This window comes from Pteropus vampyrus, unplaced genomic scaffold (assembly GCF_000151845.1).
Source record: "Pteropus vampyrus isolate Shadow unplaced genomic scaffold, Pvam_2.0 Scaffold486, whole genome shotgun sequence".
NCBI classification, from domain to species: Eukaryota; Metazoa; Chordata; class Mammalia; order Chiroptera; family Pteropodidae; genus Pteropus; species Pteropus vampyrus.
Genome location: NW_011889267.1, coordinates 432237 through 457824, shown reverse-complemented (window position 1 = coordinate 457824; position 25588 = coordinate 432237). Strand labels below are relative to the sequence as shown.

At 41.6% G+C, this 25588-nt stretch overlaps 1 protein-coding gene and 1 pseudogene across 7 annotated transcripts in view; both read left to right on the top strand.

Annotated features, from left to right (window-relative positions):
* CALCOCO2 (calcium binding and coiled-coil domain 2) overlaps positions 1-9775 on the top strand; it is a 22885-nt gene extending 13110 nt beyond the window's left edge. For 2 of the 7 annotated variants that reach the window (XM_011382651.2, XM_023524673.1), the window contains exons 6-13: positions 1012-1100; positions 1470-1539; positions 2141-2263; positions 2568-2654; positions 5399-5494; positions 7043-7172; positions 8216-8244; positions 8724-9434. In XM_011382651.2, coding sequence (XP_011380953.1) covers positions 1012-1100; positions 1470-1539; positions 2141-2263; positions 2568-2654; positions 5399-5494; positions 7043-7172; positions 8216-8244; positions 8724-8900 — 801 coding nt within the window. In that variant the 3' untranslated portion in view covers positions 8901-9434. Of the gene's footprint in view, positions 1-1011; positions 1101-1469; positions 1540-2140; positions 2264-2567; positions 2655-4124; positions 4284-4554; positions 4772-5398; positions 5495-7042; positions 7173-8215; positions 8245-8723 lie in introns of those variants that run through there. The other 5 variants (XM_023524670.1, XM_023524671.1, XM_023524672.1 and 2 more) reach the window with 5 other exon arrangements.
* A 10658-nt stretch (positions 9776-20433) lies between these two features.
* Positions 20434-20549, top strand: LOC111732741 (annotated as a pseudogene).
* Positions 20550-25588: the final 5039 nt, after the last annotated feature.

Below are 25588 nucleotides of genomic sequence, written 5' to 3'. Positions count from 1 at the left end.
CAGATACCATATGATTCCACTTATGAGGTACCTAAAGTAGTCAACTTAACAGAAACAGAACGTAGAATGGTGGTTGCTAGGGGCTGGGGGGAGGGAGAAATAGGGGTCCGGTATTTAATTGGTACTGAGCTTCAGTTCTGCAACATGAAAAGAGTTCTGTGGATGAATGTGGTGATGGTTGTGCAACAATATGAATGTACTTAATGCCACTGAACTATATGCTTAAAAATGGGTAAGATGGTAAATTTTATGTTATATATATTTTACTATAATTTTTTTAAATGATTTTCTTAAAAGAAATGATTTTTTAAACTTATTTAAATCTTGGAACTAAAAGCAGGGAGTTATTATTGACATACAAGGTTGGCTTCAGAAGTGCAGAATGGAATTGAGAAAAAAAACCTAATGTTTAGAACCAGTATGGTTGCCACTAGCCATCTGTGAAATGTGATGTATTGTGATATGCTGTAAGCATAAAATGTATGCCAGATTTTGAAGACTCGGTATTAAAAAATGTAAAACTTTTTTAGTGTTTACATATTGAAATGACATTTTATACATACCTGGTTAAGTATACTATTGGCAAAATTAATTTCATGTTTCTTTTTACTTTTTTTAATGTGGCTAGTAACATTTTTAGATTACATATGTGGCTTTCTGAATTTATTGGACAGAACTTTTCTAGGAGAAAAGCAACGTTGTTTTATCCACTGCTGTCTCTGCAGTGCCAGAACAGTGTCTCGTGTAGAATAGGCACTTATTAAATGTTTGTTTAAGAATTAATGGGCAAATATATGCTCTAGTGGAAGAGAAATTAAGGTAGATGTGTTTTTTAAATGGAAATGACATATTAAGAACATTTCAATGTGGAATTCCTTTACTTGGATTATTTCATTCACTGTGTATCGTGCTATGCCTGACGTATAATACGTGCTCAGTTAATATCTGTTGGCTGCCTGAGATTCTAAAACTCTTAGAAATGGTTTGTCCCTTTGGAATTTCAATCTGTAGGAGGAGCTAGAAACCCTAAAGAGCGTCAACAAGAAGTTGGAGCAGAAAGTAAAAGAGCAGAAGGACAGTTGGGAAACTGAGCTGCTTCGGTGAGTGCGATTCTTGGATGGGAGGAACTGCTGTATTATAAACTCCCTTAGCATTCTAGAATTTGTTAGAAAACTGTCTTCCTATTATGACAGTGATAGGTGTGATTCTCCCCTTTGAATCATGAGCTCTTTGATTCTAGGTTAGAGAATCAATATCAGAATGGTGAGGAGAAATGACGTGGATTCAGATATTAATGTTAAGTATTAAATACTTGCACTTTGCTGTCAGGAAGCCAAGATGAGACTAGTGGATTTTAAAAGAACTCTTCAGGCTTAAGGCCAAGGCAGCCTTTAATCATTGAAGGCCTGGGGAAGCCAGCCTGGCATCAGCATATGTTTCACATAGTCATCTCATCTCCACCTCCTCAGACTGAAAGAACAAAACCAGAAGATAGCCTTAGAAAATGAGAAGATGGGAGTCAGAGTGGATCAGCTTCAGGTGGGTGATGCCAAACCTTTGCCCAAGTATGTTTCTTAGCCTTGCCACCACTCCTCTCTGATGGCCCAGAAAGATGCATTTCATTGTAATGAGTGCCTAATGGTGTACCTTTCAAAGCATCAGGCTAAAGTTTCAGAGTATGTGTTTTCTATTCTTGATCCCTCCCCGTCCCCTCTTTTTTTATGGTCACAGTTTACAAGGAACTGAATAATTTATTCAGTTTATATTTATCATGAGCTCCAATGGATAACTGTCATCTATACCAATGGTTTTCAAACTTCTTTCTTTTAGCTACAAAATCTTTTCAAGCAATTCTTACTCAAAAACCTGGAATGTAAAGCAGAGAGCACAACTGTTCTCTTTTTGGGAAGCTGTGCCTTAAAGAAGGGCTTTAAAGAATGATTTGTCGAATTTTACTCAGTCAAGTCTTAGATTCTTAGGTTATAATATAAGGCTGAAAAGTGAAGAAGTTTTAAGGGATATTTAGTAGTTGGAGTTGCTAGGGAACACACATCTCTTTATGTCAATATACATTAAAGCATTGTTCCTGGTTAGTTTTCCTTCTTTTATATCTTGGTCATATTCACTATTTTTGCCTTAGGCCCAGCTGTCAACTCAAGAGAAAGAAATGGAAAAGCTTATTCAGGGAGAACAAGATAAGACAGAGCAGTTGGCGCATCTGAAAAAAGAAAATGGCACACTCTTCCTCAGTTTAACTGAACAGGTAGAGTCATGAAAGAAAATAACATTTTTAGGCATTTATAAAATAATATATACATTGTTCTTTCTTTATCATATCCCTGGATATTACTGGCTCTGGAAAGGGTCTTAGAGGAAGCCATCTGAAATGAGGGATCTTATGACTTTTCTCAGAAACTATTAGGTGAAGACTTGCTTCTTTTCTGCATCCTGCTTGTTTGTTAACTCAGCCGGCCCTTCCCCAGTGCGTGCATGTGTTTGTATTTCTGTGTATGCACAAATGTGTCTGTATTTTTCCAGCAGTGGTAATGAAATCTGTTTTTGTGCAGAGGGAGCAACAGATGAAGCTCAAGCAGACAGTGGAGGAGTTGAAGCAGAAAGAAGCTACTGCAACCAAGAAACAGCAGGAGTTAACGGCATGTCTGCCTTTGGGTGACTGTGTGGGTGGGAGCCTGCAGAAAGGAGGGGATAGGATCTATTTTTAGGTGATGGAAAGGAGACACAAGACAGGATAGAGTAGCACTTACCTCTGGACATTTTGTACTCTACCCAAAAATACAGAGAATCTGCTAGTTACAAATGTTTAGGAGAGGTGGGCATTTCTAATGTATGATGGGTGATAAAAGAATATTGGAACTTAAACTTCATGACAGGTTGTAGGAAATAGAGCCTTGGGCTAGGAATCACACAGAATAACTCCTATCCCCTTCTTAAAGAGTTATCATGCAGGCAGGCAAATTAATAATTATAAAGCTGAGCTCTACGATTAGAAAATATTACAGGTGGCTCCATAGTGTAGTGGTTAGCACATCTGCTTTACACATAGAAGGTCCTGGGTTCACGCCCTGGGTGGAGCCATGGAACATACCCCGGGGGCACCAGGCCCCAGGTACACACCATGAGTGGGTAGGAGGAGACGCCACTCCTTCAGAGATCCAGTTCTTAAGGGGAAACAGCATCATCCATAGGTCAGAGGTGGAAGTGGAGTGGGGCGGGGCGCGTGGAATTAAAGAGGGAGAAAAAAGAAAAAAATTACAGCAAGTCAAAGCATAATTGACTAAGAATTTCCTATTATTAGTAATATATTATTGGAAAAGAGGCCTCATAGTGATGACAGGTGCCCAGACGCCCCATTTTCTGAGCTGATGTGAGAGCATGAGAAATCCTGATGTCTAGCGGATATCCAACTATTAGAATTGTAACTGGTATCATAAGTGCACCATTCATTCATTTACTCATTATTCAGTCAGTTATTGAGTACCTACTATATACTGTCATTTTAGCCTGATATAATAAAGAGTAAAACAGATTGAAAATCAACAGCTCACAGATTAATTTTAGCCCACAGAAATGTTTTATTTGGCCTACATAGTGTTTTGTTTTTTTTTTTAATTGAATTAATTATCAACACTTAAAAATGAGAATATTTGCCATAAAAAATTGCATTCCAGCTTCTCTTGACAAATTCGAGGATCTGGAAACATTGAGCCCACATTCCTGCACTGTAGCAATCTCTGGAGCTAAGAAGCTGCTGTGCGTGCTATGCCTGCTGCACCCTTTAGATGGGCCACATGTTCTCCACTGGGCTGCAGTCTTCACCGTTCAGCTCCTTCATTCGGCTCCTTCCTGTAATTACATTGCTTGCCTGGCCCCTCCCTATAGGCATATTTGAATTTGTGACCTCTAATGTGGCACAGAAATTACTGTTTTAAATTATAGCCATTCAAAGGTTTGAACCTTCTTGTGGCAGGTATGGGTTTCCTTGGTTTTCATGAAGTATTTTTCAAGACCCAGGGGCTCCCTCTCCAGCCGTCCGATAGCAATTCTTTATTCCTCATGCATCTAGAAGGCCCCTAACTATGAGGACTATGTGTCTTGTACTTTAGGAGCCTAAGAACAAGAAAACAGCAGTGGAGGAGCAGTTAGTACAAGAGGTGGAACACCTAAAGGCAAAGGTAGAGGCCGGGAAAGCCTGTTTCTTAGAGAAGTACAAAGAGTGTCAACGACTCCACAAACAGATCAGGCAACTCAGGGCTGCTGCACTGGTAGGTGACAGAGATAAAGGGGCCCAGGAAGCAAGGGGTGTGAAGGTTTGTGGTTCTTAGACCAGGCCCAGAGGATTCTACACTCTTGTTAAGGAGAGAAATTTATATTTCTGCTAAAAAGAGGAGGGATAGAGTGTGTGGCCAGAAACAAGCCTTGAAATCCCCGGAAATAGAGGGCCAACTCAGCCATGGGTCTCAGGGAAGGCTTTGGTAACTACTGACAGGTTTCTGTGCAGACTCAGATAGCCCTTTCTTATTTCTGCCTTTTGAGGAAGTGAAGCAGGACCTGAAGAGCCAGCAGGAGCCAATGGGGATGGGGAGCCAGGAGCCTGCAGTCAGCACTGTCATCGGGTAGCCCCTCTCGCATTACTACCTCAGGGTCGGCTAGAAGCGCACAGCAGTTTGGGCACCAGCATTCAAATAAAAAATCTTGGAAAAAAAAAAAAACACAACTAATAGGATTAGCTTAAAGTGTTTTTGTGAGGTCTGCGCATGTTTATAGGTAGGAGATGGGAAGTGTTGAAGCATGCCTAGGTTTGGGTCCATGAAACTAGTCAGGTCAGCCCATCATACTGGGAAGCCCAAGACCCCTGTCCGGGTTCCTGGTAGCCTTGGGGAAATGCCTTCCAGGGTTCCTTCTTCCTCAGTGTAACTTGAGTCCAGGTGCCTGTCCTTACTCCGGGAGGAAGTCATGCTAAGGTAACCCTAAGTGTTGATGGAGATGTTTATTCAAGACAAAGATGATTGTGTCCATGGTTAGGTGGGGTTCAGCAAGGCTTCATTTATTCCTAATTCCGACAAATCGGTCTTGAGGTTTTCTCCAAGCTTACTTTTTCTCTCTTTGGTCACTTATACTCCCAGCTAAACCAAGAGAAACCAACATCTCAATGCCAGCCCAGGCCATTAGGCATTTTAAGTCCCTTTTTTGTTAGTTAGCATCCCCTCCATAGAAGCACTCCCCCACCCCCACCCCACGTCCCTTCTTCCCCACCTCAGTCCCCCCACCTTGGAAAGCTAGAGCCTCTGCGATCTCCTTGTTCTCTCCCACCTTGGATCCTGGTTACCATATGCGATCCTAATCCTCATTTTTTTTTTTTTTTTTAAATTTTTGACAGGACCAGAACTTTGACTTGTCAAAAAGACTGAGTGAAAACAAGATTATATGCAGTGTTCTGCAGAGAGAGAAAGAGAGAATGGAAAGAGAAAACGATGTAAGTGTGTAAAAGGGTAGAAAACTCCAAGGTTTTAAGGGGAAGAGCAGAGTGACCCAGAGATGTGGTGACAAAGTAAAAAGTTAAATGAAAGAGCCCCATCTGGGACAGTGGGCGAAGATAGTTGCTTCTAAACAGAGTAAACTTAATCTGGTTTCCTGATCTCCCACAAAACCCTCTCTTTGTTCAATAACAAACTCGTTTGCCATGGCAGTAGTAAACTTGAAAGGAACAGCCTCGATGAAGATCTAAGTTACTATTTTTGGTTTTAACTTCACCACTCTTGTAAGTTTTGTCTTTGGAGGATAATATCCTCCGTCAGTTATGCTAGCTGAGGAACCCCTTTCCTTTAGCACAACTTTTTCCTTTTTCTCTGCTGCCAAACCAGGAGCAGAAGTGGTGGTCTGTACCAGTACTGGACCCGTGGTAGGACCCTAATAAATGCTATGCATTCATTCATTCATTCGTTCATCAGTTCATTCATTCATACAACTAGTATTTATTTTCTGCTGTGTGTTAAGCACGAGTTGTTATTATAATTGAGGATGATGGCAGCAAATGAAGTGGTTGCACTTGAAGTCACTGTCATGCTCTTACCAAGCATCAAAGAGCAGGTGTCCATGCATTCTGGCTGTGCCTCTAACAGTTCTCCATCGCCACCCTCTCTGTAACCATCCTGGGCTGTGCCTCCAAGTGATCATTTCTGCTTTTGGTTTTATTTATGCCGGTGTGTTTCAGTATTACAGAAGGCATCTGTTATCTGTTTCTTGCCATGTCATTCTCAACCTCTTGATCTAGATAAGTGTACTTTGACTTTGAAATCCCTGTTTTCATGGGACAGTCTGATGGGGCTGGGCATGGGTGGGGAGGGTGAGCACACACAACTTACAAGAAGGCAAAGATCTGATATTAGGAATCTTTGTCAAGAACTATACTAAAGCCCTCTTAAGATGCTAAGGGGCAGTTTACTAATTTTCTTTTTTCTAAGAACTTTAATTCTGTCTGTCCCCCATTGTAGCTTATTCTTTCTTGTTCTCTCTCATTTCCTCCCTTCCTCTATTCTTTCCACCCTCTTACTCTCTCTGTTGGTCTACCCATTTGATGAAATAAAACATGAAGAAGGAAAAATTGTATCAGATGAATAGTCACATTGTGTAAGAAAATTGTTCTAGGAAGGAGACTTAAAGAAGCATTTTACTCTCAATGTGTAACAGTTTTAGTCTTAATATAGCTCCTGCCACCCTCATATATCCACATAACTTTTGTACCCCTTTGAGCTGGTATGTATTTAGAGATTCAACATTCTTTTTTGAATTAATCTAAAAAAATTCAGTATGTGTTTAAATTCAAATATTAAGAACTCAGGTCTTTGGAGTATGGAGGCTTCTACTTCCCCTTTTGAAAAATCATGGTTTATCATTTCCTGGGCTTCTTCAGTACCACATTGTTAACTGAGAACAACCTGTAATGGGCATCCCCCTGCCAGCTCCTTGGGATCCTTCTTTGTTTTTGTCTTTCACCATGTCTCTATAAATATTCTATCTTTAGCTTTTGAAGAGAGAGAACAGCAGATTGATGAGTTACATGGGTCTGGACTCTTTGCCATACCAAATACCTACTTCAGATCAAGGAGGTGCAGGACAAAACCCAGGACTTGTCTATGGAAACCCATATTCTGGTAAGACGACTTTGCCGTTCAAGCTGAAAGGCCCTGCCTGCATCTCTTGCCCCCACTAAATTTTTTTGTGTCTGAAATGCTAATTAAGACCAGCCTCATTGTTAAGACATTCTGGGCAGAAGCTGAGGACCCAATAGAAAGATTGCCAGGCGAGAAGTGTTAATTGAGAAATAAATCTGAATCCAGAAGACGCAAATCAAATCATTCGCCTAGAGGCAGCAGACACAAATTGAGTCCCGTGGCTATATTCCAAATATATAAATCAGAGAAATGTCTCTGAGTGGAAGATATACACATACAAAGCTGAGGAAGCTAATTAAGGTTTAGAAATGGAAGCACAAGAGGGTGTAATGCTGCCCAGGAATGGGCAGTGACACTAGCCACCCGATGGCCTGACCAAGGGTAGCAGGTGTGTGTTCCACAGAGACCCCCGGGTGGTTTGGAGGGCTGGAAATGGAGATGACAACCACTCTTGTCACTCAGAGACTGGGGATCAGATGTCCTTGCTAAACAGGGAACTTTCCTCTTTTGTCTCCAAAAGCGATATGAGACCTCATTTGCTTTTTTGGACAGTTTAAAACAGTCGTATTCCTTCAAGAGTCACAATGAGATCTTTGCAACAGGCAGTACAAGTTTTCTTTTTCTTTTAAAGTTTTATTTTTCTTTAAAAATATTTTTAAGAATTTTGTTTGAAAAATAACTGCACAGATTCAGTCTTAAAATCTATTCTCACACTGTTTCCTCGTTAGATTTTTACTGTTTTTATTAAAATCTCATTTTCCACATACTGAAAATAGGTTTATTGTTGTTTCTGATTATATGATGTATACATGGCTGTTGAAAATAACACTTCATTATTTTTTCCTTTTTTCTCTCATCATTGACCTAGATCCCTTCTATCAGAAGTATTGGTTTATATGAGAGGTAGAGGCAGTGGGAAGAAAGGGAACAATGGGATTTACAGAAAACTGCTGCTGCAACATAGTTGGGGAATATAGGGATGATGTTTTTTCATCGAATGAAATCTTTTTTATTATCCTCAGGTATCCAAGAAAGTTCTGCCCCCAGCCTGGTAAGTGTTTTGAGTCACGAGATTGAGCACATCAGATCCTTAAGAAAATTTCCCTTCCTGCTCATAAGGAAACTGGTTCATTTTGATAATTCCAGAAAACAGCTGGATCAATTTGTTCAGTGCCCAAAGCTGAGCGAGCCTGTTGGGGCGGGGGGTGGGGGGTGGAGAAGAAATCACAGTTCATCCATCAGCATTCTGCTCAAGATACATCTCCACTGTGAGCTAAGTTTGGTAGCAAGACTAGGAAAGAGATGTGAACTAGGCAGCTAGCCAAACAAGCTATTTGACTAATATTAGGTCCTTTTGATCCTGGGGTTAGAGAAATCCCTAGTGAGTACCTCCAAATGTGAACTTATTCATTCATCTATATTTTGAGCACCTACCATGTGCCAAGCATCGTGCTAAGTGCTGTGGATGTAGTGAAAAGTAAGACAGACATGGTCTCACTTTTTTACTGACCCCTTTGTTCTTCCTCCCAGCTCCCTCTCAAGAAGTGCCCCACCTGCAAATCAGACATCACTGATGACATTTTCGATCACACCTTGGAACAGCAGCACATTCAAACCCTTTATTTGAATTGTCCCATTTGTGACAAAAGCTTCTCAGCAAAAGAAAAGCAAATCTTTGAAGACCATGTGTTCTGCCACACTTTTTAAGTGTCCTCGCCTCTTGGATCTATATACTGTACATAGATTTTATAGAGTACAACCTATGGCTTCTACTATGAGTTATAACCCAAGATCCTGCCTAACCTAAAATTATTAAGGATTTACTCAGTCCTGCTGCCCTAAAGGTAGAGTCATGTGGATTATCTGAAAAATACTATTAAGGGTTGTTACTTCCATCCATGTGCGTTACCACTTTTTAAAGCACGTAACTGTCCACCTCTTGCCTACGATGCCCATTCTTGCAAGAATCTCTAGTACAAGGTCTCTGGGATGGAACTGACCTGGCCGTTCACAACAGGCTTGACCCAAATACTAAGTGATTATTTTTCCAAGTTGTCCCACGACCACTCAAGATCAGGCCTTGAGTGTGTTTTATACTCATTCCTCAGTGTTAACCCTGAGGCTGGAGATTGACCAGAGGTCGAGAATTTCTTCCTCCTCTTCCTCAGGCCTCTTTCTCCAACTGATTGTAGTAGACTAGCCAAAAATGGCATGGCAGAGAACTCAGGCATCCATTTTGGATACCAAAGGCTTCTTATCTTGATTTCTCAGCTCCCAATAGAAGCATCTTATTCCTTAACCATGGACATGAAGAATTTATTTCAATCACAGAAAGCCTTCTTTCTGGATACCTATGATTGACATTTTCTCCTTTTTGATTTTTCCTGTGCACATAACTTTTATTTGTTGTTAAGCCTTTCTTCATGATTAGTAGGAGTAGTTAGAAACTGTATGAGTTTGCAACTTTCCAAGCACTGAGTTTGAATATGGATAGGTCAGAATAATGAAAATTAATGTTAATCTCTTTAATACTAAAAATAAACTAGTCCTCTGTTTCAGGGACTTTGATAATTTAAAATAAACCTTGAGTTTGTGGTCTTTTTAAGCTTATGGGAAAAGTTTAATCAAAAGGATGTGGGAAGTGTGGACCCCATCAATGATTTCTCTCCACGTGCTGTAACTAGTCAGCAGACTAGTGTCCTGGCAGTTATCTTGAGGTGAAGAGGGAGGTGATGAAGCACTAGTTTGAGACTTCTTGCTGTAATTTTCCATGCAGTTTTTGAAAGGGGGCAGAGTGGATTTTGGCACCTTTTGTGAACCAAGTTCAGTTCTCTCCATCTAGATTTGCCTAATTGAACTATAAGAAAGCAGTTCCATTTTCTCTCCTCTCAAGGACTGAACAAATGGAAATGACTCCCAGGCAGCCAACCAGCTGGTCACTATAAGCACTTCTACAAAAAACTTTTGAGTGATGTGAAACATGACGTCGTGGGTAAAGCTGAGGCTGCTATAGCTGCATTCCTTCTGGGGTTTTCCCTGACGTGATTGGAGTTATGCCTTACACTAACTGTATTGTCCTGGTCACAGCACTTTGCCTTTATTTCTCCTTTGATAAAATGAAAATGAAACTATACTACCACTCCTCCTTTATCATCATTTCAATAAGATGTCTCTCAGACTCATAAGCCTCTTGCCTCATAAGAATCAGATGTATCATTAAAATTACCCTAGAATAGAAATATAATGGGGAGATAGTAATGCAGTTTTTCCAGCAGATACCCTTCCTCCCTGCAAACTTTCTGTTGCTCCCCTGATAGTTCCAGGGAAGAATTGCAATTTCATTTATTTTGTACTAGTCAGCTCTTAATTAAACACATGAATGGAAAGGAGTAGTGGTGCACATAAATCAGTGTATACCATTTTCTGATGAATTAACCACCCTTTTGCCCCTGTCACCTTGCGGGTTTCTGTGATTGTCAACAGGCTTGGTTAAAAAAAAAAAAAAAAAAGTCGAGGTGTTAATGATCCTTTTTGCTGGATGTAAAACAAAGCAGCTTTAACCACTGTTCATTATTCCCAGCAGCTCTTACCAAAGCTTTGAAAGGGAAATTATTCTCCAGGCAGCTACTAGTGGTAAAGGAAACAATCATTCTTGTATAATCCACTCCTCACCCCAGCCTTTTCCCTCTACACCTCTCACATCCACACATTTTATAGCTGTAAAATACCTGCAGAAAACATAGCAGAAAGTATGGGAGCAAAGTAGTATTAATATCTAAATTAGATTTTAGGGTCTTTGTATTTAACTATGGCAACAAGTTTTCCTTCCTAATTCATTGTTCTCTTGGTCTAATGTTAAAATGATTTTGTATTACCTTAGCACACTTACTTGAGAGGCAGTGGGAAAAAGTCACCTTGGCACATGCAAGTGTGCGTGGTGGAGGAAATCTAACCTAAAATCAGAAAAGGAAGAGTTGACAAGATATTTGGTAAATTTAGTCCCCTAAGAATACCTGTAGCTTCAACCCTTTTCTCCATTCTTGCTAAAAATTGGGATGAAATTAAATGGCCTTAATGCCTAAATATCATTCTCCTATGATTCGAGTGATTTTCTACATTGGCAGACGATTATATTGAGCTAAGCATGCTCTAACCTGGTGTCCTAGCAACAAATGTTAATGACAGGAGAGGCTGGGGCTAAGAGATGCAGTACATTACCTAGGAAAAAATCAAAATGGACTTAACATAGCGATCAAACCCAAAGAGACACTCACTTAATTTTCCTAAGTTAACCAACAACAGGCTATATATGCTCAGGGAAGTCAAACACTAGCCACAGTACTCTCTTTAGTTGATCTCATATAAATATAAAAATTATATCATTACATGCATATAATGCTTTAGAATGTCATTTATAGTTTTATAGGTGAATAAGTTGAAACAAAATAACTTGTTGATGAATTAACCACCCTTTTGCCCCTGTCACCTTGCAGTGACAGGGAAACAACCTAAATATTCATCAATTGATGAATAGGTAAATATGGTATTTCTGAACAATGAGATTATTTGGCAATAAAAAGGAATGAAGTAGTGATATATGTCACGACATGGATGAACATTGAAAACATACTAAGTAAAAGAAGCCAGACACAAAGACCACATATTGTATTATTCCATTTATATGAAATGCCCAGAATAGGCAAATACTCTATAGAAACGAAATAGTGTTTTCCTAGGGTTAGGGGTTAAGAGAAACGGAAAGCGCCTACTAATAAGTGTGGAGTTCTTTGGGGGTAAAAAATATGTTCTAAAATATATTGTGGAGATGATTGTACAACTCTGTGAATGTACTAAAAACCATTGAATTATACATTTAAAATGGGTGAATTGTACGCAGTGTGAATTATATCTCAAGTTGTTATGTTTTTAAAAGGTTAAAAAAAGCTTTTCCACATTACCCAGAAAAGAGTCCATACGGCATTGTTCTTGGTTCCCACGTAACTTAAAGGGAAACTGTCACAATGTCCAGAGCCCTTGACGTCCTGCAAATGGAGGAAGTAGATGTCCTCAAATTCCTTGCAGCAGGAACCCACTTAGGTGGCACCAACCTTGACTTCCAAACAGAACAGTGAAAAAAAAAAAAAGTTAAAAAAATAATTTGCTAAGGTTATACGTTGGCTCATGGTAGACTATCTTAAGTAGAGATACGGTACAGAGCAAGTTCAATGTTGAACTTGGTCAGAGTACACTTATCTCAGTGCAACCCACTGCCACAACAGTGTTGGGTTCTCCCGCTATCTTGGGCTGGAGACAGCAGCTTCAGTTGTGATTAACAGGGTCAGGGCAATTAACGGTAGCCCACCACTTGGCCAGGAGCGTTAGTGGTCTCTGGGAATGTCTATTCTGTGGAGATGAATGTCCCCAATAAATTTGGGGAAAAGAGTTGCCAGCCCACAAATCCCAGGTAATCATATTAAGGGGATCCAGCCTGCTCTGCCTAATGTTATTACTTTTTTGCTGTGGAAGGAAAGAATATGACACTCCAGGGGACTAAGTCTATTATTTACTCAGTCAATCAACATTTATTGAGCACCCACAGTGTGCAGAACCAGTAGAGGGCCAGGATTACAAAAATAGAAGACAAGTTATTCCCTTGAACTATAAGATTAATGAAGACATTTTCTCTGCCCTCAGGGAACTCTCAAACTGCAGGGGGAGAGAGTCTCAGGTTTTCAGGGTCTCCTAATCTGATGGGGAAAAGAGAAAGGCACTCACAAAAGCAATGTAAGGACAAAAAGATAAGGTATCTCACAAACTGGGACCTGAGTGTTAAATAAGGTGTGTTAAAAGAGTGTGCTTTGGAAAAGGCTGAGAGATAGAAAGGGCAGACAAAATAGGGAGGGCATCCTGAGGGTCTCTTAAAAGGGGGAGAAGTGAAGTGAAGGCCGAGAAATCGGCCCAGAATGCAAAAGACTTTTAAGCAAAAGTACTAGCATATTCATAAAAAGAAACCAGTTTCTGTCCTGGAAGACACTACAGTCTAGTTGAATCACATCTAACAAGGTTATCTGAGCTCAGAAGAGACAGGAGCAAGGGTGGGGAAAGGACGGTGCTTATAAGGATATAGGAGTGTCTCAGAATCCCACTGGGGACTGGAGCTGTAGGTAACAGAGATGTCTTCCCTTGCCGTCTCTCATCCTTCTCAGCCTCTGACTGGATGCTTCTCTTTCGCTCTAGGCCGACTCTGCCTCCTGGACCACATGTTGTAAAAGTATTACTGCCTCTGGCTCTGGGTTTTTAAGCTACTCTGACACACACGCACACATTTTGAAAGGATGGGAATCTCTTAGTCCAATTCTAGATTCCCTGAGGGACTCAGCCATGCTGGGGTGAACCAGCGCTCACTACTTGTTCAACTGTGGCCAGAGGGTCAGTCCCCCTGCACCAACACGGCTGCTCTTAAACTCCACCCCTCAATCCCATGAGGATATGGAGGGTCGGGTTGTGGGGAGAGGGAGATAGAAGAACAGGTGTGAGCTGAGCATACAACAAATAATTGCAATAATATATAACAAATGCTGGGGGTGGGAAGGTGGGATTTGAATCTGATATTAAAATATGAGTGACTCTTAGGTAGAAAAAAATTGAGGAGGATGCAGTAAAAAGGCACAGGGTGAAATAGTACTCAGCAATAGAAAGCAACAAACCTGATACATGAAGTCGCTTGACTGAAATCTCCAGAGAATTATGCTAAATTTGAAAAGCATATTAAATTATACGCTATATATTGTGTTTATTTAACAATCTTGGAATTTCAAAATGATAGAAATGGAGAATAGATTAATGATTAAGGAGAAGGGAGGTAGGTTTGGTGTAAAGGGCTATGTGAGGGGTCCTTGTGATAGAACCGTATCTTCACTGCGCTGGTGGACACAAAGCTACACGTGATAAAACTTCATAGAACTGAATACACATGTGAATGAGAACCAGTAAAATGGGAAATCTGAATAAGATCGGTGGATTGTACCAACGTCAGTGTCCTGGTTGTGATCTTATGCTAAAGTTTTGCAAGATGTTGGAGGAAACTGCAAAAAAGGATGCACAGCCTCTCTCTGTGGTATTTCATACAATTGCATGTGATTTTACGATTACCTCTAAATTAAAAGTTAAAAAAAAAACAAAACAAAACAGGAGCTTCAAAATAGAATGTCAAGATGAGAAAATTGCCACCCTCCACGTGACGAGAGTGTGGTGTCCCTAGTGGGCACAGTGAGACAGGAGCCTGGAAGGACAGTTAAAGCCCGTCTGGGAAAGGCTTTGTAGACTGTTCTGAGCAATATTCTAGACTTGGCCCTATTACAGGCAATAGAGAGATTTTGAGATTTTTTTTTTTAAAAAGGGAGTGAAGTAATCAGATTTGTATTCTAGAATGATCCTTGTGGTTCTAGGCTGTGGAAGCACTGGGGAGAATAAATTGGGTGCCTCGTGTTGAATTCGATGACCCTGCCTAGTCTTCAGGCAGCACAGTCTAGCCCCTGCCAGTCACCTCTGTGCTTTTGGAATTGAACGGTCTATTTCTTGGTATGTGCCAGTGGACACAGAACACGTCTGACCAAGTGTCTGACTTGCCACCCCGCGCTTCCTAACTGCTGCTTTTTGTGGGAGCCCTGGGGACACACCTTCATTTGAACAGCACCTCAAATAGATAGGGAAAAGAAAACTAGTGCAAAAATGTGACAAAACGTACTGCACATAGGAACTAGACATTGTTTCCAATACTTGTGCTTTTTATTCCCTGCCGTTGGCTAGAAAAGGCATTTTCCAATTGCATTCTTTTGATTTTATGCCTGTCTTGTTCCTCTAATCAAATCCCAAGAACAGGGACAGACTGTGTTCTCTGTTCCTTCCCCTCCGTGCAAATCTCTGACCCCAGGAGTCATCATTTATTATTTAAATCCAACATATATTGAGTGTTTACTGTAACTGCTGTCATCAACCCCGTTTACAGATGGAGCCAAGGTTTAGTGAGGATGAGGGCTTGATGAAGGTTGCACAGTTACAGGAGGTCGGGCTGGACCAGGGTTTAGGTTGTAACACTACGCTGTTGGGGAAACAGTAAATCCTGCTGTTGGGGGAATGGGAGGGGTGGGTGTGGAGCCTAAGGCTAACTTCCTCTCTCCCAGCCATTCTGTCCTCTCTGCAATAAAGTTTATAGTTCAGGAAGTTCCCTATAAGTGACAACACTCTGACACTTTCCCGAAGATAAGAACCGCTGGGCCAAGGCCTCCTCAGCACTTACCATTCCTTTTCAACTGACTCTCGATATCTCTTAGCTAGTAGCCAGGCTTTCCAGCTTACCTTCAAGCCAGGCTAAAATCTTCCTAAAGAAGCCTAGTGACATCCAGGCCCAGATCCAGGCCCATCCCCCATCATGGGGGACCCATCCCTGCCACCCCACCTCTCCCTTCCTTCCTTTCTTGCTTCTGGCAGTGTTTGCAGCTCAGCTGCAGCTCAGCCCAGAGAAGCAACTGTTATGTTAAACAGTAGGGAGATTTAGGTGGGGGGCCAGGTGCTGCTTTTAAACAGAAATTCACTTAGGTCCAGGAAACAGCCAACTATATACGGGCACCTTGGCGAGGCAGGTGCTCTGCCTCCTGGTGGTAAACCCCAGGCAATGCCAAACAGAGCACTTGTTTATCAAGTGTCATGGATTAGGAAGTCAGACAGACCCGTCCATCCCTGGGGCGTCACCTCCAGGCTGGCCTCCAGGAACGACCACCCCTGAGATGAAAACCACTTCTGGGAGCAAACAGAGGAGGAGCTTTTACAATTTGCTCAGACTTCCTATCCTTCGTTGTTAGAATATATTCTTCCTGTAGCCGACTTCGGTCCCCGTTTATACATGCTGAACAGTAGGGTTTTGCGTTGTTGTTCTCCATCTGGTATACAATATCTCCAGATTTTAATTTGGATAAAATAAGAGTCATTGAGTGCTTTATCATAAGCACTATGTGAAGCATTTTAATCTCCACAACAAATAACTCATCAATATGTGAACAATCAATGATTAAAGGTATCATTAACATACCCATTTTACACAAGATTTAGCAAAGTTGAGTAAACTACCCAAGGTCATAGAATGAAAGAGCTGGGTTTTGAATTCAGAGAGTACAGCCTCTGAGCCCATGTGCTTAATTATTAATGCTCTCTACTGCCCTACAGTTTTTTTTTTTCTCCAAATGGGATCATTCTACCTCTATACACTTGTCCTTATTTTTTCTCTTTGCGTCAGAAAACCTAGAATTTGCCCCAAAGGCCCTAAATAGATTTATATTAGGGACCAGAGCCACTTTCCATGACTCATTTCAACCTCTGACCATGTCCACACCAGCCATTCCCCCTGCACAGCCCTGTCTTGCTCATATCCTTCACAACAAAGTGGTTCCTCATGTTAGAGGACTGTGCTGGCCATCCAGGAACGCTCCAGGAGACCAGTGGCCATGGTCATAAGGGAAAAAGAAACCCTATTTGCAAAGCAGCTGTATTTGCTAATTAAAAACCACTTCAACAAAATGCCTTTTAAGGAAAAGACATTGGGGAAGTATTATGCTCTCAGTAGTTTTGATAGGAACCAGCAGTGAATTCCTACTGAGCAAACAGCAGAGAAAACCACTGTGAGCATCTCCTATGGCTGAGTTCTTCCTATCCTATCTCCCTCACATACCTCACATACTGCACAAGCCACCGCATTCCTCTCTCCCATTCTCTACCCCACTGGGCCTGTCACTGGCCATAGCAATCTAGTAGAGCATCGTGGCAAAGAGCCCAGACTGCAACCAGACAGCAATCTTAGGCAAGTTACTTGGCCTCTCTTGGCCTTGGTTTCCCCATCTGTAAATGGCAGTGGTAATTATAGTTCCTACCTAAGCTAGATGAATTAAAATGTGTAAAGCACTTAGAACAGTGTCTGACACATTGATTGTAAACAGTCAATAAATGTTGCACTCTGCCATTTAATTAAGAGCCACTTTAAAATAGTATATGAGGTAGTGATTAATAAGAGCACTCGGTTTGAAGTCAGCCAGCCTTGGCCCTTGAATCCTGACTTTCAACAACTTGCTTAACCTCTGTGACCTCAGTAAGAGGTCTATCTATAAAATGAACCTATAAAATCTATGTCTCATTAGAGTTCCTGAGAGGATTAAATGAGACAATATATGTAAGATGCTCATCATAGAGTCTGTCTGGAAGTAAGCACTCAATAAGTGGCCCTTGTGACTAGTATAATTAACTCCCTGAACTTCAGTCCTTTCATATGTAAATTGGAGACAATAATACCTCAGGAATTCTGTAAGGCTTGAAGGACATGACATCTAGTTTTCCTCTCCCTCTTCTTGCTCTTTTAAGATGTTCCACCTACTGCCTGTACAATGCTGCCTCTTCCCAGAAGCCTTCCTGGGTCCCAACGGAATGCGTTAGGGCTCCCTAACTGGTTCTGACTTGAATTCAGAGTCACTCAGTTCTATTATTATCTCCTGTCCATTCCCCGTGTACCATCCCATCTTGCTCATAAGCCAGAAGTCCCAGGGGACAGAGCCTCTTCCTATCAGCAACTCCCCAGTGTAGGAACTGAAGTAAATGCAATACCATCCCTCTCCCAAGTTACCTTGAGATCAAGAGAAATGATGGTTGAAGGCAGCCTTTGTTACTATTATCTTCATGGGCTGGGCTCTGGAGCCCTAAGAAGGAAGAGAGGGGACTGGACCTGCAGCCTCTGACTCAGAAGAAAGCTGAGCTAATGAGCAGAGGCCTGAGCCCTCTGACAGAGTCTGGGATTCCACCTAACACTCCATTCCTCTCTCTCCCTCCCAAGGCCTTTTCAAAGGCATCGAGGGCCTTTGACACTTTAGGAGTGCCTATATCATGTCAAAAATAGTAAGATGAACTCACATCTCACGTGAAATGAAATGTATACGTAAACTATGTATAAGTGGAGTTGCAGCTGATTGGCCGAAGTTTTGTTTTAAAGCCATTTATATAAATATTTATGAATTTCCATTTCACAACTTTTTGAAGCCAGTAACTTTTTCCATTTCATCCATCGTTCTAGTCCCTAAACCTATGTCTAAGGAATGGACCAGCAGTGCCTCCAGTGCCTAAAATAGGCAGTGCCCAGCTGGACTATGCCCACCCTATCTCTATCTATCTATCTATCTATCTATCTATCTATCTATCTATCTATCTATCTATCTAATCTTATCTATCTACCTACTTATATTTGTCTGTCTGTCTATCCATTCATCCATCCATCCATCCATCCATCCATCCATCCATCCATCCATCCATGTATCATCTATCATCATCTATCTATCAACTCTCAATCATATCATCTGTGATCTATCTGAGCTGCCTGGGGTAGAAAATAAAGCACTGAGCAAGGCTAGAGTAGCCGAGCACGGTGTGATACTGCCCTCTATAGGTTGCTCCCAGAATGTGCAGATGGGGAGTCCCCATTTCTATCAAGCTGAGATCTGCTCCTCCACCACACTCACTTATTGACATTTATACCAGGCACCATTTACATGCTCTTGGAACAAAGAGTAATCAGAAAAGAATAGAGCTCATCCCTCCCTCTAGGAGATCACCATTTTGTAACGGCTACTGCAAACGTGATTAGAATTCAGTGCAATGACTGCAGTAATAGATGCTCGTACAGAGTTCTATGGGAGGAATGAGAATAAGTATGGGACAGTAGAGGAAGGCATCACAGGGAAAATGACATTTAACTTGGGCCTTGAATAATGGGTAAGAGTTTGCCAGGCAGTGCTGGGGAGGAAAGACATTCCAGGCAGGCAGAAAGAACCGCATGAGCAAAGGCAATATACTATAGAAATGCAGGCTTGTTGGGGGACCAGTGAAAAGTGTGATGTAGCTGGAGAGTGCAAGACTCATCTGGAGAAGCAGGTGAGGCCAGATGGTGAGGAAACTCTCATTTGAAAAACAAGGATGTAATGCTCTGGCCAGGACCTTGTGCCAAACAAGGGAGGAAACTCTCTTCATTCTCGCTGTCCTGATTTGGTTAAGGTTTTGCATTGGCCTCCTTGTTTATCCTCCCTCCCACCTCCTACCTTCCCTCCACATTGCTACCTAAAGATTCTTCGAAATCATGGGGCTGCTCCTCACTTCCCCTGCTTAAACCTTCTCATTAGCATCAACATGCACAAGACAAAGGTCAGACTCCCAACCTCACACACAAAGGGGCAAGTTTAGGGCTTTTTCAAGTAGCAAGGACCTGAGCCACAATGAAGTTATTTATACAATGGGGGATTATTGTGAGGTCACATGAGGAGAACAGGAGGACAGGCATCTCAGCCACTAAACAGGCCATGTAGTGACTGGATAAATGGTCCGTAAGGCTACAATGTAGCTGTGGGAAAGGCAGTCTTTGACTGCCAAACATTACACATTCCTACAAAAGTGCATGAGAGTGATATGTCTGAAAGTTGTACAATGGATTTATGTGTTAGTGAAAAGGAAATTCTGGTTCCGGAGAGCAAAATATATTTCAAAATACCTAAATATGGCCCAGAATCAGAATGTAATAGTGACTAAGAGTATTGGTTCTAGGACCAGACAGTCCTGGCTCTATATCACTTATTGTCTAGGAGATTCTGGGCAAGTTAATTGACTGCTCTCTTCTTGTTTCCTTTCTGTTATAATAACATAGCACCCATCTCAGACATAGTTGTGCCGATTAAAAGCTTCACCAAGCGTTTAGAAGAGTGTCCACATAATAACCACTCAATGAAGGTCCTTTATTACGATTCATGCAGGCATTGGGACAGAGAGTTCTAATTATCCCCTGAAATACCCCACACTACCCATTCTCCCTTTCTTTCTGTTAGTCATGGAAACCCCGCTCTTAAGCTTTAGTAGGGTAGTCCAGCCAGAGATCAAATTTCATCGCCCTCTTTGCAGCCAGGTACTGGCCGTGTGACCAAGTTCGGCCAGTGGAAGGTGCGGGAGCGGTAGTGAGGTGTGCAACTTTCTAGGTCTAATCTTTAGAAGAAAAAAACTTGCTTGCTCTCTTCACATTCCCCCTTTCAAGTGGCCTAGACATAGAGGTGGAAGCCACATGTTAAGAATGGCAGAGGACGTGGTTCCACAGTGTAGTGGTTAGCACGTCTGCTTCACACGCAGAAGGTCATAGGCTCGTGCCCCAGTGGAGCCACAGTTCATGGTCTACAGCCATACTACCCTGAACAAGCCCGATGTCTTATCTTGGAAGCTAAGCAGGGTCAGGTCTGGTTAGTACTTGGATGGGAGACCATCTAGGAGGACCAGGTGCTATAGGCATAAATAGTAATAATAATAATAATAAATAAATAAATAGGTAGATAGATAGATAGATAAATAAATAAATAAATGGCAGAGACATTCTAAATCTCTGGGCTGCTTACCTCTTACTGCTACGTGAGAAAGAAATGGCTTCTGTCTTACCTAAGCCATTGTATTAGGGGGCCACTTTGTTACAGCAGTTTAGTGTGTACCTTTAATGAATGTAGTAGCTTTTTCTAAAATATGTCTTCCCTAAGGCATTAGGAGATAGTTTACTCTCACATACAAAAATATCTATGATGGCCTTTAAATATATTAAAATATGTTTAACTTCATTCATGAAGATGAGAAATGCAAATTAAAACTGCATTGTAATGCTATTTCTCATCAGATTGGCAGAAATTCAAAGGTTTGACCACATACTCTATTGGCAAGGCTGTATGGGAAATAAGCACTCTCATATTTTGCTGCTGTGACATAATAAGAAATATGAAACCAGGGTTTCTGCCCCTGGTTCTTGACTCAGTGCTCCTAAAGCCCTAGGAATTTCCTGAGTGTAGGGGTGAGAGGAGCATCTTTTATAATTCACAATAAATCCCTTTTAATCTCACCTGAGTTTATGCTAGTGAGGTGATTCTTGGAGGATGGGGACTGGTTTCCAGAGAAACCAACCATATGACCAGAGGGTGGGAACTTTCAGCCTCCCCCCTCCCTCCCAAGGTATGTGGGGAGGGGAGGTCTGGGGAGTAATTAATAATCAATGGCCAAGGATTTAATCAGTCATGCATATGTAATAGAACCTCCGTAAAAATTCTAACCAAAGGGGTTTGGGGAGCTTCTGTGTTGGTGAACACAAGGTACTGGGTGTACCTGGAGAGGTTGTAGAAGCTCCACACTCCTCCCACATACCTTGCCCTATGTGTCGTTTCCATTGGCTGTTCCTGAGTTGTATCCTTTATAATAAACCAGAATTAGTAAAGCGTTTCCTTGTGTTTTGTGAGCCATTCTAGGAAATTATCAAACCTGAAGACTAGGTTGTGAGACTCCCTGATTGATAGCTGGTCTGTCAGAAATATGGGAGGTCTGCATTTGTGATTGATGTCTAAAGTAGAGAGTAGTTTTTTGGGACTGATTTCTTAATCTGTGGGGTCTTCACTACTCTGAGTAGTTAGTGTCAGAATTTAATTAAATTGTAGGATACCAATTTGGTGTCTGGAGATTTGGAGTTTTGATTAGTGTAAGGGAAAAAAACCTGCACATTCGGTGTCAGAAGTGTTGCTGGAGTGAGTAAACAGTTTTTCTTTAGCTGGTGGGAATACAGAATAGTGTGACCCCTATGGAGGAGAATTTGGCAATATCTAACAAAAAAGATAGGCATCTTATCATCTGGCCTGCCAATCCCACATCTAGAATTTACCCTGAATATAATCCTCTAATAATAAGAGGAAAAAAATATATACACAAGGTTTTTCATTGTTATTTGCAATAACAAAATATTGGAAACAACTTCAAAGCCCATAAGAGACTGGGTAAAGAAATTATAGTATACCCACACAGTAGAGCACTATGCAACTATTAAAAAAGAATAAGTAAGTTGGCTCTGAATTAACATAGAGAGTCATGGACAGGATATATTGTTAAGTAAAAAAGCAAGGGACAAAATAGTATATATGTATAGAATGCTACCTTTTGTGTAAGGCAAATATTCTCAGCCACAAATGGGATTAAGAGAAACAGGACATTCAACACAGGAGAGTGACAAAGGTGAATGTGAGATGACAGCTGAACTGCAGGCTTGAAGAGCAACCAGTCAAGACAGAACAGGAAGATGAAGGGCCCTAGGAGGAGAGGCTTGTGGAGAAATGTATTTAAAAGCCATTGGAGGGCGAGAGAAGAATTAGTAGTAGCCACAAAGAAAACCAAACTAATGAAAAAAAAATAAGACAATTCCAAGCAAACCAAAAATTTTTGCATAAGAAAGGATCTGTAATCATAGTATACTATACGGCTCTGCTGGGAGTCCTTATTTAGTCACAAAATGTAAACATTAAACATTGAAATGACCAAAAATTATGATATGCGGAGTGTGAAAGTGTATGAGAGGAGAAATTGGGTGGAATTGAAAGGGGTTCTATGCTCATCTACCACAATAATAAGTAAAACAGATCATGCACAATGTTGAGAAATTAGAATTTAACAGTATAAACATACTATTTAAAAATATGGCGTGGGGGAGGTAGATGGGGTAAAAAGGGGTAAAATATGTGGTGACAGGAAGAAATCTAATATGGGTGGTGAACATACATGCAAAATATATATGACTTACTGTTGAATCATACACTTGAAACTTACTGGATGTCGTTAACCAACGTCATCATAATAAAAACAAAATTTTTTTTAAATGGCAGTAATATCAGAAGAAACAGCTAGAAATGTTAGATGAAAGTAGTTACCTCTGAGGAGTGGGACTGGGAAGTAGGGAGGGGTCAGGCGGGGAATTGACATTTTCCGTCATAAGCCTTTTAGTACCCCTGCTTTTTAACTATGCACACATATTACTTTGACTTGAAAAAATGTTTTTCATTTTTAAAAAGATAAATGAAAATTTCAAAACAGGAGACTCCATACTAGCAGTGAAAGCTACTAAAGTGTGAAGGGAATTGGAGAACTCATCCCTGTTCTCACTCACTTTATTCCGTCTCTCTGATTTCAGCAAAAACTGCAGAGGAGATTCTTACTGGCAGTTATCTGACCAAATCCTAATAGGCTTGAGTGTTTGTTTGTTGGTTGGTTTGTTTTTAATGAGCTGCTTGAGTTTTTAAGATAGAACAAATGATTTAACTTTTGAGGACACATTGTTATTGGGCGTCGATCCCAGGAAGCACGGGAAGAGAGGGGAGGGGAGGGAAGGGAAGGAAGCCAACACGATGTATGTTAATGAGCAGATGACTATTGTGGGCAGCTGAGGCTCAGTCCTGTATAGAACTCACCTTGGAGCTGTCCCTACTGAGAGTGAGAAAACTGGGGTATTGATCCACTACTTCCTCGGTCTGTCAGGTGTGCCAAGGCGCTATTCCAACTACCAAGAGGCATATACAACATGAAACTAATACCCAGCATAGGCTGAGGGCTACCCCAGGGCTGTTAACTCCCAACAGCTGCTCCGTTCCCTGCCTGCCCCCAACAGGCCAAGCATGCTTCATCAGAAAAGTATGCCTCAGGTGGAGAGTTGCAGTTGAGAACCATCTATGTGTAAAGAAGGTATATGTGAATGTGAACAGTGAATGTGAAAGAGACAGGGAAGGAGCACAGGACAGAAAGGAGCAGAATCTCCTTTTCTTTAGGAGAGGGGTGAAGTTTCTTAAGAGGGGCTGGGATGCACTGTTAAGAGTCTTATATGAGGGAAAAGCGGGGAGGATTGAGGGAATGGACACAGCTGGGTGAGAGGGAGCATCCACATTAAGCACCCTCCTTTTTAAGGCATAGGATGGCAAACCACTACCCTTATATAATAAAAAGGAACCTGTGAGATAAAATATCTGCCTGTTTTTTCCACACTCTACTGTTCTTTGGATCTCCTTCATTCATTGTTGCCTAGTTTGTGTTTTGTGAAGAGTGGCCTGGCCCATCATTTCACAGAGGTCTTCTGTTGAGATAGCCTGGAAAGCATCAGGTCGCCCTCCATCCAGATTTCTAGATTGAATGACTACTAGTCCCTGCCTCAGAGTGTCAGCTCTGCCTGAAGATTATTCTCTCATGGCCACCAGGCAAGTATAGCAGTTCCAGGCATAAATCCAAACAACGACGTCCAGAATGAGAGAAAAGATTATTTATCCTTTTGGGATCTCCTTCTTGGAAACCCCCTGGCAGACTTCTCATATATCATTGACCAAACTTGCATCAGGTCCTGATGTCAGTCATGGCGTAGGTCAGTCTGGTTTCAAAGGGATGCTGGTAGGATTGTTCTGCCTTTATGGGTGTGGGGCTGCAAGATGTTATCTTTAGTTTGATCAAAACTCTGTTTCTGTGGTCCACAGACTTGAGGCTTTATTCCTCAGACTGTTTATGCTGACCTAAGGGCTTAATGTTTAAGGGAGTGGTCATGCTGTATGCAGAAGGATAGGGAAAGAAAAGATGCAAGTGAGCCCAAGGCCAGTTTGAATTAAGATGAAAGAGAAAAAATCATTTTAAAGAAGTAAAGATTTGTACGGTTACACGTTAACTAATGAATCACAGCTGGCTCTAACTGCAAAAAATTGCCTTTAGATGAACCAGATCAACCTTGCTATGGAGGTGACACCACCCCCACCACTGCCTCTCCTGGGCAAGCCTATAGACAATGATAACTGACAGGAGGAAAGAGAGGCAAAAGGTTGGCCCCTGGTTTCAAGGTGAGAGCCGTTTCAAAGTGGGGCCGTTCAGGCTTTGGAGCTCCCCATGGGCTCAGATTGAGGCTAATCTTCAAATGAGACCATACTCTTGCTTCCCTTTTCCCCCCGCTTCTTTCATTTCCTCAGGACAGTCTGTCAATCACTGGCACAAGCCTCCGTGTCTCAGGCTGTGCTCTAGAGAACTCAACCTAGGACACCTGACCATTCTAAACTAGTCGATTTCCATCAATCGTTCTGATTCTGCCCCTGGAGTTGGGATGGAGTCCCCTCTGCTGACACACATAATGTTACCCCTGGGGTGATGTGAAATCCCGCGTCGCCCCAGTGGCATGAGGGAGGACAGTGCTGTTGTGTGTTGTCCCTCGGTTCTTCCCCACCAAAGCAGCAAAGAATTACAGGTTGGGGAGATTTAGAAAAAGTGGATTTATTGAAAGTATATTTTAGAAGGAGACAGGGTGCTAAGGAAGGTGGCAGCCCATGGAATTTGGGAGGTGAAGAGATAAGATAGCACGCCCTAAGGCAGGAGTGGGTTTGCTGCAAAGAGCTGTAAGAACGCAGAAATGGGGAGGTCTGTTTCTATCTGGGCCATGATGGGTGGTTCCAAAGGCATTCCTAGGTGATTGGCACCTGGCTGCTATATAAATCTTTGCCCAGTGTGCATGTGCA